The 15801-nt window shown below is 32.5% G+C and overlaps 1 protein-coding gene across 1 annotated transcript in view; it reads left to right on the forward strand.

Moving 5' to 3' along the window:
- Nucleotides 1-2852: 2852 nt before the first annotated feature.
- Nucleotides 2853-15801, forward strand: part of LOC135835476 (uncharacterized) — a 159976-nt gene continuing 147027 nt past the window's right edge. Inside the window, exon 1 of the mRNA XM_065349741.1 lies at nt 2853-3467. Coding sequence (XP_065205813.1) covers nt 3410-3467 — 58 coding nt within the window. The 5' untranslated portion in view covers nt 2853-3409. The remainder of the gene's footprint in view (nt 3468-15801) is intronic.

Raw genomic sequence — 15801 nt, forward strand, 5'->3', positions numbered from 1 at the left:
ATAAGCAGATAGGTAAGGTACCTAATTAGTAAAGCTATAGGCCTAGTTGATTTGCATACTTTTTTGATAACGTAGGTGAAAATTATTTCATCCGTTAATTTTTGAATAAAGTTCCAACGCGCTTCAATTTCAAAAAGAACAAATTTTCAGGAAGTAAACACCTACGCATCAATTCAAATAATATCATCATTGTGTAATCGAAGCTCGTGAGCGAATAAAAAAATGACGCGAACAATTGATAGGTAATTTGGGTTGAAATAAAATATGTATAATCATCACAACACGTCGCAGAAAATTTTTTCCATTCGAATTAGAGTAATAATTTTCCATTTAGCTTCGATTATCACTGGGCTACAGCAAATACATGTTTGGATTGAAAATGGGATTAATCGATATAGTTTATTAGACCATAAAAAGATTTTTTAAAAAAACAGAGTGGGGGTTTTCAATTTGCATTGTTTTTGTAGTCGGAGGAGATTTTGCCCTATTTCAAGAATTCATAGCGACATTCGTATTGTTTTGCAAAAAAACAAGGTAACTTTTGGATTCTACAAACTTTTTCAAGTAAACCTGCAGTTTCCCCGAATTTTGATTTTTGAAGTTTCAAGGGCATATGGAAGATTTTTTTTTTAGTATTTCGAATGTGAGAAAAAAATAGGCACCAGTGCAGTAATTGGCCTCCGATAAAATTTACCTTATTTTTCGACTTGTGTTGATAAATTTTAATTTTACAGCTCATCATGTAAGTGATTTCAGCTTACCCCAGGGGGCTGGAGCCTCGAACTATATGAATTGAGGGGTAAAGGGTAATTTTGTGAGTTTTGAACCGACTGTTTTCCAACTTTGTATGCTGGCGATGGTTTTGAAGATGAATGCTGTAGACTTTTTTTCAATTTTAGAGCACTAAATTATTCGTAAACATTATGTAATCAATGCAGCCATATGAACGAAATCAAATTTCAAATTGAATTTTTCGTATTTCAAACACTAAGAAGAAAAATTAGTCGTATGCGCTTGAAACTTTGAAAATCAAAAATCGGGGAAATTAGTTTACCTACTTAAAAAAGTTTCTAGAATCCGAAAATGACTTTGTTTTTTTTTCTCGCAAAACAATCGACCATTTTTGCAACTTTCAATATCTCTCCTGACCACAAAAGCAATTCAAATTTAAACGCACTAAGAATATGTTTTTTGTTTTAGGGTCCAAACTATCAATTTAGTGAATTTCCAACCTGAACACCAAAAAAAAGTTCCAAATTGTTGCCCAGTGTTACTTAAATTACTTACCTAATTAGTAATTACTCAGATTTTTATGTAAATCATTACATTTCTTTGAAATGAAATGATTCGAAAGTATAGAATACGAGTATAGGTAGCTACTTAGAAAGAGCGGAGAGTAAATAATTTTCTTTTCTGGGTTTTCCATTTTGGAGGGAGGGAGGTGAGGGAGTGTTTTAATTACTAGAAATCAGATTAAAATTTTACAGATGTCAAATGGTTCTTTATTTGACGAGAGTTGTTTTATCTTTGAAAAAATCACTTTAGGAATTTTAGGAAGATGGTGGTAGCAAGTTCACATGATTTTTTTTAGGGTTCAAAGGTTTCGAAAATGATGTATTTATCCAATGTCCATGCACGTTCATGTTTTACTTACCTATCATTCATTTTTTCATAAAAAAGTTTTTTCCTTCTAATTAGATAGATAATAATAAACATTTTCTCTTTAGGGAAAACATTATTGTTGTTTGTTAGTTTAACACCACACGCGATAATTTAATCACCGAACGACAATTTCATGCCTAAATATACCTACTCAAGTATCCATTTACATTTTACACTTACTAGTCATTATTTATAAATAAATTGAATTAAACTTTGGATGCATTCATAAAATTAATTAAAAGTAAATAAATAGGTATTAAAATCATATAAATTTTCATCGCGACTAATTTCGAATTCTCACTACATTTATTTTCACATTTCAACTCATTCATTGATAGAAATCCAGCACCAATACCCATCAGAAAACTTTTCAAATAAAAATCAACTTTGACAAAACACACACCAAAAAAGGATATCTGTATTATCAAATGCAAACACCTCGTTTGTTAAAGAATTTCCTCAGTCATTAAATTTCGATAAAAAATACTTATTCAAAAATGTAAATTAATTCGTTCTCGTTTGCCTTATGAAAGCATAACTCGTCGATAAAACACTTTTCAACTAGATAGGTAGATTATTAATCTGGCACTTTTTCCCCCTACACTATTCATTTCCAGATAGAGTGATTTTTCATCATGTAAATGGCTTATTATCCAGATAAATTATTCGAAAGTCGAATGAAATACTGGCATTAAAAAAAAAAAAAAAACGAAATAATATTTACGTTTCATCTTTATATATACTAAAATAAAACTAACAATCTCGTATTTCTATTTCGACGAATCACCTGCGATAGCGATTACACGAGCTATTGATGAAAAATTATTTCAGGTAAATTTCACCATTCATCTTTTAATTTTTTCCCCTTTTTCGTTGTACGAGATGCTGGAAAAAAGACATTTTTTAAAGTCGATTCGAATTTCAACGAGGTAAATTTGAAATTATATCGAATACTATTCGCCACGTGATTTTTTACCCGAGTCAATCTTACTAACGAGAATTTTATACAGGGTCGTAAAATAGGCTACACGTACGTACATTGTATGTATGTATACCTATCTAAAAATCTATGTATAGTGTACACAGGGACTGGAAAAACACGTCTGTACTACGCATATACAGTAAGTACCTACTACATACTGGTGATGAAACCGAGCCTTTGGTACAGTATTATGCTTTTTATCTGACAGATGATGTTATATGAGTCCCACGATCACGGGCTATGGTGCGCCGGACTTTTGCTTCCGACCGGAACATAACAATTCTATCCCTACTTGGGTGTCAGTTAAATTAGAATTTTCGCCCCGTGCGGTTTATAGTCAACCCCTAACACCGGGTGTTGCGCATTTCGAGTTCGTGTTTTTCGTATTTTCAGTAATATGTATATTTTCCTTTCGTACTCTGATATTTTTACCGTAACGTAGTAGCAATGACGTGATTATATGGTTCGTTTTTTTTTCTCTCGTTTTTTTACGTGTTTTTCTTTTCACGCGTATGGCTGTTTTATTTTTTATTTACTTTCTTCGTTCGTTTCCTCGTCGTACATTTATGATGAGAAAAATATACGAGTTTAATTAGTGTGTGTACAGTGATGAAATCTTTGTTATCGGTTTAGCTAATAAGGCTATTTCGATATGGACTCTATCGTAGTTAATTCGGCGACTTCGGCGGTCAAAGATTCAAGTTGACTTGGTGTATTCGAAATTCGCGGTCATTAACGTGTTTTATCATACCGGCGTGAATCATTATGTATTACAAGGCGATTATACTACTCATTTTTACCACGATCTATTATTATACTTCAGGTAAGAATTGAAAAAAAATGTATTTTATCGAAGTAAAAAAATCAGTAAAAATGTCTATAAATAATAAATTAGTGTAAAAAAAAATTTTGAAAAAATTTTAATTCCATTTCCAAGTTCTGAAAATCGATTTAGAAGCCTGAAAAATTTTTCAAGGTATGAAATTAGTCAATTTAAGCAATTCTTATCAGTATTAAAATAACAATTTTTTTTTCTTTTTTTTTTTTTGATAAATACTTACAATGAATTTTGTAAGTGTCTGGTCTAAAAAAAATATCATCTCAAATTTTTATATTTTTGCACACCAGAGAGAAAAGTTTGAAAATTTTTCATATTTTGAAACAAAAATTACGAAGGCAAGTATTCAGTTGATAAAAAAATTACAACAATTTTTCATCAAACGAACGTAACCTTGTGACAAAAATTTATGTATGTACCTAGACGTAAGTATTAAAATGAGCCTCGTTTCGAAAAACACGAATGTCACAAAAGAATTTCAAAGTCGAGGTCAATGTTACGCGGCAGCTTTTGACATCGAAATTATGAGAAAAAATTTCCCTTGCGAAATAATGGTGATTTTTTTTCTATGAAAATGAGATGAAAAAAAATTGCGAAACGGAATAGGAATGAGAGAAAAATGTATACCGGCGAACGTGAAATTTGAAACTGGAAAAACCGCGTGGTAGAGATAATGTGACTTTTTTACGTGTTGGTAATCTGAATACAATGTTGAGATCGAAAAGTGTTAAATTTTAGTCAATTTTTTCGTACCATTGGGGTTGAAATAATATTTTTTGAAAAGAAATTATTCGATACTTACATAATTTTTATCAGAGAATCTATTTAATTTTTGGAATCTTTAAGATAGGGTAATTACGTATTTTTATTCGAAGATTTTTGCATCGATATAAGTTTTTATTTTTTCATTAGGGTAATACGTATCTATTTTTTAAAAATCATCTTTCATCGTATATATATTTTTTTAAAGCAAATCAACTACAAATACATAATTTTATGTGCGAGCATTTCGTATCTTTTAAAAGAATCGATACAATCTTTTCCACAAAAAATTCGTATAAGTTCGCCCACCTGTGAAATTTTTAAAATTATTGAAATACTTCAATTCTCTTTTATACAAAAGGCAAAAATAACTTGCTTGAACTTTTTCACCATTAATTATAAATATTTTGTGGGAAAAAGAAAAATTAAATAAAGACAGATAAAATTTTCGGTGGAAAGAGATTATTCTCAGTCCTTAAATATTTCGTTTAAATGGTCCAGACGAGAATTCCTTGCTTGTAAAGCTTTTCTTTCGAGACTTTTTTTTTTGCTACGAAGCACAATGACTCTCGACGAAGTTGATGAACTTAGTTTTCAAATCTAGCATGTTAATTCGGTGCTTCAAAAAAATGACCAAATTTTAGTTCAAACCGACGAGTAGGTTGATCACACGAGAAAAAAAGTGTGGGTAAAATTTGCGAAGAAATACAAAAAAATCTCAGTCATATATTTGCAAACTCGAAAGTCTTACAGATGTTTGAATTTTCCAATATAGGTACAAAAATTGGAAACATGTTTTTGGTCGCATGTAAAATAAAATCACATTTCAAGATTCAAGTTTGAAATCAAAAAAATAAATAGGTAGCATTTTTTATACAGACCAAAATTACTCTGCAGAAAATCGTAAAATTCCAAAAAAATTAGGGCTTCAAGAACACGCTCCATCTCAGTCAGATCTAAATTGGGCCTCAAAACACCGTGGTACTTGGAATAGGAACCTATATAATTAGGGAATTCATACTGTTTTTCAGATGTTCAATCACGTTTCTCCTCACGAGGATCTACATATGAAAAATGCTAGCTTTTGAAAAAAATATTTTCTTCGCTTATTTATACGTATAAACATCAAAATAATAGGTACTTCTACTCGAAAAGTTTCATTTCAATAGCTCGTCATTTGATTTGTCCATTTTGTATCCAGCCGGTTTGATTTCCGAGCCATTTAAGAAAACTCAAACTGATGAATAGTTATCTCCAAATTATTTGATTGGATGGTTGAAAATTGTTTTATAAACCACCCCGAAAGTTCGTTCAGGTTGGCAAATTTTTTTTTTTAAATGAGTAAAAATCAATCACCAATCAGGTGACCGTGGGGGCTCCTTGGTAAGCAGCAAAACCAGTGTTGTCAGTTTAAAACAGCACCTTATGTTTAAAACGTTTAAAACAGTGTTTTAAACGTCGAGAAAAAAACAGACAGTGTTTAAAACAAAATTCTGTTTCAAATGATTTTTTTCGTTTTAAACAAGTTTTTTTTCAACTCCAATTTCATTTAAAAAAACACGTTTTTTTTTCAATTTCTGGTTGAAAAAGTAGTGAAATTGAAGGAAATGAACTTTTAGATTTTCATTCTTCTTCCTATACTTTTTTAACGGCAAATTTTGTGTTTTTAATTCAATTTTTAAATATTTATTGAACTTTATAGCTATTTTATGACATCACATCTTAAAAGTTTATGACTGGATAACGTATATTTGAAAAAATGAATCCAAAACAAATGAATTTGTGTTAAAAACGTGTTTAAAACACGTTTAAAACATGTTTAAAACACGTTTAAAACATGTTTAAAACACGTTTAAAACATGTTTAAAACACGTTTAAAACACATGAGAATCTAGCAGTTTAAAACCCTGTTTTAAACAAAAAAAAAACGTTTGTTTTGTCTTTTTTTTTTAAAAAAAAAACGTTTTTTTTTCAACACTGAGCAAAACTATCACAACATTTTTCTTATTTTATTGTTCGATTCAAAATAACAAAACTTTTAATTTTTTAAAAATTTCATTCTGCTTTTTTAAAAAAAACATCAGATTAAATGACAAGCTATCAGAAATTTGCTGACTGCAAGAGGGTTTTTGCATTTGCTCATTGGTTATATTGATTGGTTTAATGCTTTGTGTTTTTAAATTTTTCTTCAAACAACTCTCGATTACATAAATAAAATCGTCTCACACATAAGCACCAATTTACAAATTAATTTTTCATTTATTGCTTGAGAAATAGATGCCCAGTTTTTATTGTAATTTAAAAACATTTTTTAAATTGTCAAGACAAAGAGAATAGCAATTAGCAAATCACAGTACTTTAATATTTTGTAAACGTTACCAGTTTTGAAATTTTGGTTGATTGCCATTTCATCTTAGAAAGTAATTTTAACGTAGGTACCATTTTATCTTAAAAAGTAATTTCAACGTATAACGATAGTAAGTGGATATTCTTCTCAGTTCTTACTGAATAATGAATGGAATAAATAATAAATGATCAACTTTATCATTATCAGTGTAGGTAGGTATTCCTAAACATTATTAAAAACATCAAGAAACTGAATCTCAGTCTCGATTGATTGAATACCGTATAATATGTTGAGTCCATAAACAGTAGCTTTTGGCCAAAACAGAAGGGCGAAGGGGACAGTCGTCGCCCCCTTTGAGGAAGAAAATTTGTTGGAAAAAAAACATGGAAAAAGAAGCGATTTTTGCACTCTAAAGCAATTTTTTCGAAAAATGTTTGCTCTTTGCTTCGCTCAAGCAGCATATCATCCTTATTTTCAACGTTTTTCAGAAAATGTCGTCAAATTTAAGTTTTTTCATTCCTAAAAAGTGTATTTTACCCATAAATTTTTTTCGCATGCTTCCCAACTCTTTTCCTTTCCTGAATGTTGTGGGACTGCAAACAATTCTCAGCTTAGGGACGCAAAAATCTGTTGATCCACCACTAGATGAATGGGTTGTAACGAAGTAGGTACCTGTACCTACACATTATACCTACTTCATAATTTTCGCGAGTATTTTCTGGAAATTTTTGGAAGACTTTAGAGCGACTTAAAAAACCACCAATCAATTTGAGAATTTAGGAATGAAACGCTTATCACCATGCTTCATCTTTTTTTGTACGTGATTCAATTTGATCAAATTTTATGTAAGTACGTTCATAAGACTTATATGTTTTTCATGAGCAGGGCTCAGATTTTTATGCTCGAGCGTATTTTTTGCATGCATACGGGATAGAGAATTTTTTAATTATTTCCACGATTTATATAAAATTCCCAACAAAATGAGCCTAATTCGTTAGAGCATAATTGAGGACCTCATTGCAAAAGTAGCCCTTGTCACATGAACCTATGCAATCTCCAAAGCTCTCCCTTGAGCGTACCCAGTATCATGAATGTAAACTCTATAAAGCAATTCCTCTCAGGGCTACTCAGGGTAGACTAACTTGACGGTCATTTCATCATTACAACATGATCTCCGCAGTTGGCAATAGGTGCAATCGAGTAAAACGTGTCTAAAAGTTCATGTGACAAGGGCTACTTTTGCAATGAGCTCCTCAATTGAATCGGTGAGAACAGAAAGGGACCAAGTCACAATACGGTGGAAGACGAAAAAATTAATAACTTCGGCAAAAAGTTTTACACCTCAAAGGGTTTTTGGTCAATTTAAACGAGATAACAGTCCAAGTGTTGTACTAAGATGTAGAATCAAACCCCATTCGTGCCCGAGCAATTTCAAGAGAAATTTTGGTGATTGGGTGCAGAAAGAGTCTAAGTCCCATTTGTTTAGGCAGCAACAGCGCCGGCGCACGTGAATATTTTTTTTTTCAAAACTGTGCTAAAAATTGTGTCTTGGGGTTCTTTTTCAATGACCTTAAGCATGCTCACCAAAAATTTTAGATTTCCGAATAAATCAGTTTTTTTAATTCCTGAAAACTGCGAAAATGGACTTAGCCCCTTTCTGTTCTCACCGATTCAATTATTTTAGCGTATTTCACCATAAAAGTATTTTAAAAAACGTATTTTAGGCATCTTTAATGTAATTTTTCGCGTTTTTAGAGAACATTTTACGTTTTCAGCAGTTTTTAGGGAATATTTTGCCCAATTTCAAATTTTCCATGTTTGGTTATTTTTTCCTTTTTTTTTCCACAAAATTTTTAAAACTGGCACAATTTTTTTTCGCCGCATAATATGTAACCCTGGTCATGCATTTATCAGTTCTTGTTGATTTTTCAATTTCACGATGAAATGAAACGTTCTGTTTTTGCATTTTTGTTCATGACTTCTTCGTGTTATTACACAACAATATTAGTAAAATCGTCTAGGAACTGAGTTTTCCTGTGAAACAACACCCATATCGTTGTGGAATATTTTTACTCCGAGCATATTTTTTAGAATTTTATTGAGAATATTAATTAAGCGCATATTTATAGGTTTTTTTGGGTAAAAATATCCGAGCCCTGTTCAATGAGCAGAATTTAAAATAGGTACATTATAAAAATTCACCACAGATCGAAAAAAAATTGTTTCATACTTTTTTCATAGGTACTATAAGTGGTGTATTTTTGAGCTGTGCTGCTTTTTTCAGACTTTGTCCTTGAATTTTTTATCTACATTACATTCTTCTTCAGTACTAATGCCCAAGTGACATGCACATCACAAAAAAGTTCCTGTTTCGTGCGTTGTAGTGCAAAAAAAAATTTTTTTTTCAAGTAAGCAATAATTTATTTTCACCACCTAAACTGAAAAAATTTATCCCTTTCGACATCGAGCAAGCAAATAATCCATCAAATATTTCTCATTCCACAGTCACGTAAAGTCAGTCTGCTACTTAATAATAACTAAACACTAAACCATGATACCCCAAAAGTGAGAAGATTTGTTCGTTGAAAACTTGCACAGCAGAATCGTACTACTACGTACGTATATCCAGATATTGAGTAAATTTATTATCGGTGCGTCGCACAGAGCATATGTATAATGTAAAATGGTATAACGACGTCAAGTCGAAATTTATGTAGGTACTAGTAACTGTAAAGTTTTTAATGTACCGTTATACTCGAAGAATATATACGCGGGTCTAGAGCCGGACATATCTACTACGAGACGTAGATAAAAAGAGAGAAATGAATCGTATCCTTGTTGGAGAAAATGACGTGACGAAAATTTGTATACGCGCGGTAAACTTTTCATCGCGGTGTTTCGCTTCGAGCTTTTATAGTTTCACAAAACAACACCTGTAGTATACGTATAAGACAGGATGAAAACGAAAAAAAAAAAAAAAAAAAAAAAAAAAAAAAGGAAAAAAAAGAGAAAAAAACACGAGAGAAAAGACGACGAAGGAAGAAGTACAGGAGAGAATCTTGATATAAGAACGCAATCATCGTTATACTACAAGAGAGATATAGGTACACAGAAAATGCGGAGGTAAAACGAAGAAGCTATAGTACATATAAAAAGACGACGCAATCGCCTTCAGCAAATCAACAATCGCGCCCAAGTTTAATTCGTTAACCAAGCCAATTTAACGTTACAGAAAACAATTCAAAGGTTTATAAAGGCGAGATGTTATACTACACAGTCTAATAAACACCACCGTCATCGTCGTCGCCGCTGCCAATACTCGACTATATAGTACCAGTACCTATACCTATACCAATCAAGCGTATAATATTTTTAAAGCGAGGTTTTAATTATATAGAAGGAAATTTTGCATATTTTGTTAGGTTGTACCTCTTCATCGGCACAGAATCTCAAACGTACACTATGCTGTGTCTGCTAAATAAACCAAAGAGATGCGAGCGAGCTGGGGCGCGGTGCGGTGTGCCGCGAAAACTAATCAATTTGATAATTTATGCGGAAAACTTAGCGAATTTCCAAATGGCGTAATTAAGAAATACTCGTCGATGCAAGTTGCGAAAAGCAACTCAAATCTATAACCCCTGCAATATGGTTACGGTTTTAGCAGAATACAACAGTATTTTTTCTTCGCCCTTTGGCAACCCCCACTGCCTTGCTTTGCGTCTCGTCTTCGTTTCCGAAGTAATCATCTTCATAGCGATTGATGACGCGGCGACGTAAATTATTTGAGAAGTTTGCGTACCTACAGCGTCGTCGATCCTTTAAATTTCCAACAGGCAGAGGCTTTTCAAAATGGAATATAATTTCGTCTGCAGCTTACCTGAATGGTTTTTTGAATTATTACTTTTATTACGTATGTAGGTATTGGGTACGTAGATCACATCGTGTAATGTCAACCAAATAATTTTTGATTTTAATCGCAATAGCCTAGATCGACGCAGCAGGGCTATTATTTCCAAAACAGATTGGGTAAGAGTTAGAGCAAAAAAAACATGATTTTTTCGAAAATTTTCCCCCACTCTGAGACCCATATCTCCTCTCCAGGGGCACCTCTGTACCTAAAAAATTTTCCAAGTGACTTTCAGATCAAAATGAAGGTCTCCACTGAATTTGGTGAAAATTTCCTGACATTTTTTCGCGATCCACTCTTACACGATATCCTTTAAAACCACGATATGAACAAAAGACTGCAAAAAAAATTTAAAATCGAATCAGACCGATCATGTACCTCACCCTGTTGAGTATTGCCTTTTGATGAGGATGCGATTCCATGACCAATGAGTTTCACTCAGATTATCTAGTCAGTGGATGCTTGCCAGATATTGAATCCATATTTTGGTATATTATAATATATTCATTTCGTTTTTTTTCGAAATTTTACGAAGAGACGGAGCAGAACAAAATTTTTTTACTAAAATTAGCACTTTTTGGGTTCTACTAGACGGTTGAAAATTTGCAAATCGTTCATTCTTGGATAAATTCGTATTTTGAAATTTTTTCGTTTCAAATACTTACGAGTAATTTACATTAATTAAGATGTCAAATCATCGAAAGATGAATCACTTCTGCAACTGGGGAAATACATATATTGTATGTATGTACATTGGAATATAATTGATGCCAACTTTTGGCTACTCATTTTTCTCGATTTCTTAATAAAATTGTTAATAACACGAATGATAAAAAAAAATTGGCACCACTGCGCTCCAAAATACGCCCTCGGTTTCAGAAATCATTTTTTTCGATGTTTTGGCTTAATTAATGCAAATGTGTAAAAGGTTTTCAAAACACGAATTTGCTCAGCAATAAGCGATTTGCTAATTTTCAACAGCTCAATAGTCAATAAATATTTCACGTAAAATGGTATACCAGAATTACTGTGCTTTCGTCCTGAGTGTATGAAGATTTCCTATTTCAATTCAAGCATATTGTATTTTTAATTTTAGGCAGGCTGCAGTCAGACTATCCAATATTAACTTTTAAAATATAGGTACCTACCTATATTTAAATGAAAGTTTTCAAATTTCAGGATGAAAGAAGGAACACCTAAGCACATATCTACCTATTCAAAATTTAGTTGAATCATTAGACACAGGACCGAAATTGACTCATTGAGTCCAAAAATATGGCAATGAAAATTTTTTTCAAGTAAATAAAATGAACTCACCCCCTCCCCCCAAACTTACAGGCAGGAAATTTCATTGAAACAAGCTTTTTGTGATGTTTTGGGGTTGAAATTTGATATGGGAGTGGAGAACAGATTCAAAAATATTTGTCAAAGCATAATTTGAGACATAATTTTCTTTTTCAAAATTTCAAAATCGATTTTGGGAGCAGAAAAAATGCATCTCATGTTGGTGAAATATTCTTTTCAAGAAAAATTTTACCTACCTACTCGTAACTCAATTACCTAATAATTTTTCACAGTTTAAATGTTGCAAGAATTCATCCCAATTTTTTTCGAATTTTTCAAGGTCGGACAAAATATTAAAGCTTACCTACTGTACATGAATATTGGGAATTGATTAAATTTTTTCCAAATTGTTCAAAGTCTGGCATAATATTATAAACTCAACAGGATTTTTTCCAAAAATAGTTCTTCAAATTTGAGAGCATCTATCGTATCATTTGACTAATAAATGTGTAATTAAGAAAAATGTGTGAAAACCTCACTTAAAACCATCTTTTACCGCCACAAGTAAGAGACGAGATCCAGTGTGAAATTTGAAACAAGCCATCAGCTATTTGCTGATTGCAAGATAATTTTTGCATATTCTTTCACCATATTGGTTGATGGTTGCATTGGTTGCTAAGTAAGTCTGCTTTTAAATATCATGGGAGCTGATTTTTCATTTCTTGATCTTTTTTATAGGTACTTACCTAATTTATAAAGTAGAAGGTACCTAGACTCACTACTTTTATTAAAATGAAGTCAAATAAATTTCTCGTAAATTAAAACATTCAACTAAATAAAATCATTCCTGCATGAATAAAAAACTCGCACTCATTTAGTGTGAGAAGACAGACTTTTCGTAAAATAAAATCTTTTACGAATGAATTGCTCCACTTTTTTTAAAACATTCATTCGCGAACTAATTGATTCGTATAAGTGACTCGTTCGCGGAGAAATCGATTCGTTTAAGTGACTCGTTCGCGAACGAATCGATTTGTACAAATGACTCGTTCGCGAATGAATCGATTCGTATAAGTGACTCGTTCGCGAACGAATCGATTCGTATAGGTGACTCGTTTGCGAACGAATGGATTCATTCACTCAATTTTTGGTGAATCATTCACGAACAAATTGAATTATTTTTTGTGAATCATTCGCGAACGAATTGATTCATAAAAATTAAAGAATTGATCGATTCGTTGGCGAATGGTTCTTTCAAAAAATTGATCAATTCGTTCATGAATGATGCACCAAAAATTGAGGGTCATATTAGTACTTTGTAGGAATCGTGCAGGTCTAGTGAGATTTCAAGTTTCATCGAAATCGGTTTAGCCATTTTCTAGGTAATGACGTAATGAATGATAAAAATTTCGAAAAAAAATTTTGTCGCTCGATAAACTTGGAAGCTTTGAGCTTTTGGAACTTGATGATGATGGCGAAATGTGCGGCTAGTAGTCTAGTTGTGAAATTTCAAATTTGATCAAAATTGGTTTAGCCGTTCCTGAGAAATTCAATTTTAGGTGCAAATTCATCTCATGCGAATTTTTCACATACGAGTACGTAAGTATTTGAGTAATGACTTGGCACACCCATTCATTTAAAATTGAATTTCAAAAAATTAATTTCTCAGGAACGGTTGAACCGATTTTGATCAAATTTTAAATGTCACAACTAGGCTACTAGTCGGACATTTTGGCATCATCATAAAGTTCTTAAAGCTCAAAGCTTCCAAGCTTATCGAGAGACAAATTTTTTTTTCGAAATTTTTTTTAAGACTCATTACCTACCTAGAAAATGGCTGAACCGATTTCGATGAAACTTGAAATCTAACTAGGCCTCTACGATCCCTATAATGTCGGTTTCACCATGATCCAAAAATTCGTAGCATTCGAATTAAATCGAAAATTGAAATCGTGATCCCACACCCTCAAAACGTAAAGAAAAGTCATTCCCCGGCCCAACTCTCACTATCGCAACAAATACAGTACTCCAATTTTCGAACGAAAAGTCGGTAAATTGCCATTTAAAAATTGAAGACGTCATAGCAAAAAGGACATACCTATGTGTGAAAGTTGTATTTTGAGAAAAAACTGTTTGAAAGTTTGAGTGCTTGTGAAGTTTAGAAATGTGCATATTTGAACATGGTGACGATTTTATCTTATTTTCTCACTATCTAACTATATGAAATGCTATGCACCATCAGTCTGGAGGAAACTGTGTGTTAGCGGTAAGCGCTCAAACATTTCGAATTATATGTCCTTTTTGAAGCGAAAAATTGGCCAATTTTTTTTTTGATTTGAAAATGTTTTTGAGCAAATTTTTGGATTTAAACCAGGTAAATAATGGTTGATAACACAAAATCGACCATGAGTAACCCATTATCTCTGAAAAAAGATCGTTATGTTGAGTAAAAAAAAAAAAAAAAACAGAAAAGACAAGTTTTTTTGGCCATTTTTTTTTTTTGATTTAAAAATGTTTTTGAGCAAACTTTTGGATTTAAACCAGGTAAATAATGGTTGACAACACAAACTCGACCATGAGTAACCCATTATCTCTGAAAAAGTAAATTTTTAATCGACTTCGCAGTTTTAAAATGGCGATATCTCACTGGTTTTTCGACTTTGTGAAGTGGGGGTGGTCTCATATGATAGAGGAAGGTCTGAAAAATAACAATATGGATTCGTCTCAAAAAGGACATATGTGTCATATATACCCATTTTTGTTATGACGTCTTCAATTGCATAGAAATTTCTGATGAATACAGTGCTAAAATTTCTAATCATCCCAAAAGTAAACAACTGCTGGTTACTTTTTTAAAGGCGCCAAAATAATATTGCTAAGCATATAGGTAAACACTACTTCAGAAATACTGTTCGATGATTGGCTATGATTACAATAGAGTTTTTTCGCGCTTCGCACAATAATTCTACAAGTTGACTCCACTCAAATTCATTCAATAATCCTTTTCCGAAAAAAAAGCCGGCTTCCCCTCACAAGATTAATCAGAATCAGAGCTTTGGAGCAGGACGAGTTTAGAAGGAGACTGTATCAAAGTACGTCAAAATTTTCATGTCCCGAGCAAAAATTAAAACACTCACGCAAACAGCGTGAGAGAACCGGCTTTTCATAAACATGATCGATTATTTTTTTTTAAATAATCGATTAATCGAAAGAGAAAATAATAATCGCCAAACGATTATTTTTCAGGCCCGATTAATCAATTAATAATCGGCCCATCATTACCCATCGAGTTCCTAACAAGAAATAAACTGACAAGGGAGGTGCCCCAGGTGACATGCACCGATTTTAATGATTCTTGCACCATTGGATAGAGGACATCGAACATAGTCTACCACAAAATTTTCAGCTGCTGAAGTTGATATTTCGATTTTTCAGAGCAATTTTTCGATTTTCACATAGCAATTGTGAAAATAGAAAAATCGCCCTGAAGGGCTCAAATATCAACTTCAGCAGCTGAAAATTTCACTGTGGGCTAGTCTTATCATAAGTATTGAAATGCCCAAATAATATGGGAGGTTTCGGTATGCGACCTCCGCCGACTATTTGTGGCCAATTTTTCAAAATTGCAATGTGAAAATCAAAAAATCGCCCTGGAGGGCTCAAATATCAACTTCAGCAGCTGAAAATTTCACCATGGGCTTATCTCATCATAAGTATTGAAATGCCCAAATAATATGGGAGGTTTCGGTGCGACCTCCGCCGACTACTTTTGGCCAATTTTTCAAAATTGCAATGTGAGAATAAAAAAAACGCCCTGAAGGGCTCAAATATCAACTTCAGAAGCTGAAAATTTCACCGTGGGCTTATCTCATCATAAGTATTGAAAGGCCCAAATAATATTGAAGGTTTCGGTATGCGACCTCCGCCGACTATTTTTGGCCAATTTTTCAAAATTGCAATGTGAAAATCAAAAAATTGCTCTGAAAAATCGAAATATCAACTTCAGCAGCTGAAAATTT

The sequence above is a fragment of the Planococcus citri genome, chromosome 2 (assembly GCF_950023065.1).
Source record: "Planococcus citri chromosome 2, ihPlaCitr1.1, whole genome shotgun sequence".
In the NCBI taxonomy this organism is placed as follows: domain Eukaryota; kingdom Metazoa; phylum Arthropoda; class Insecta; order Hemiptera; family Pseudococcidae; genus Planococcus; species Planococcus citri.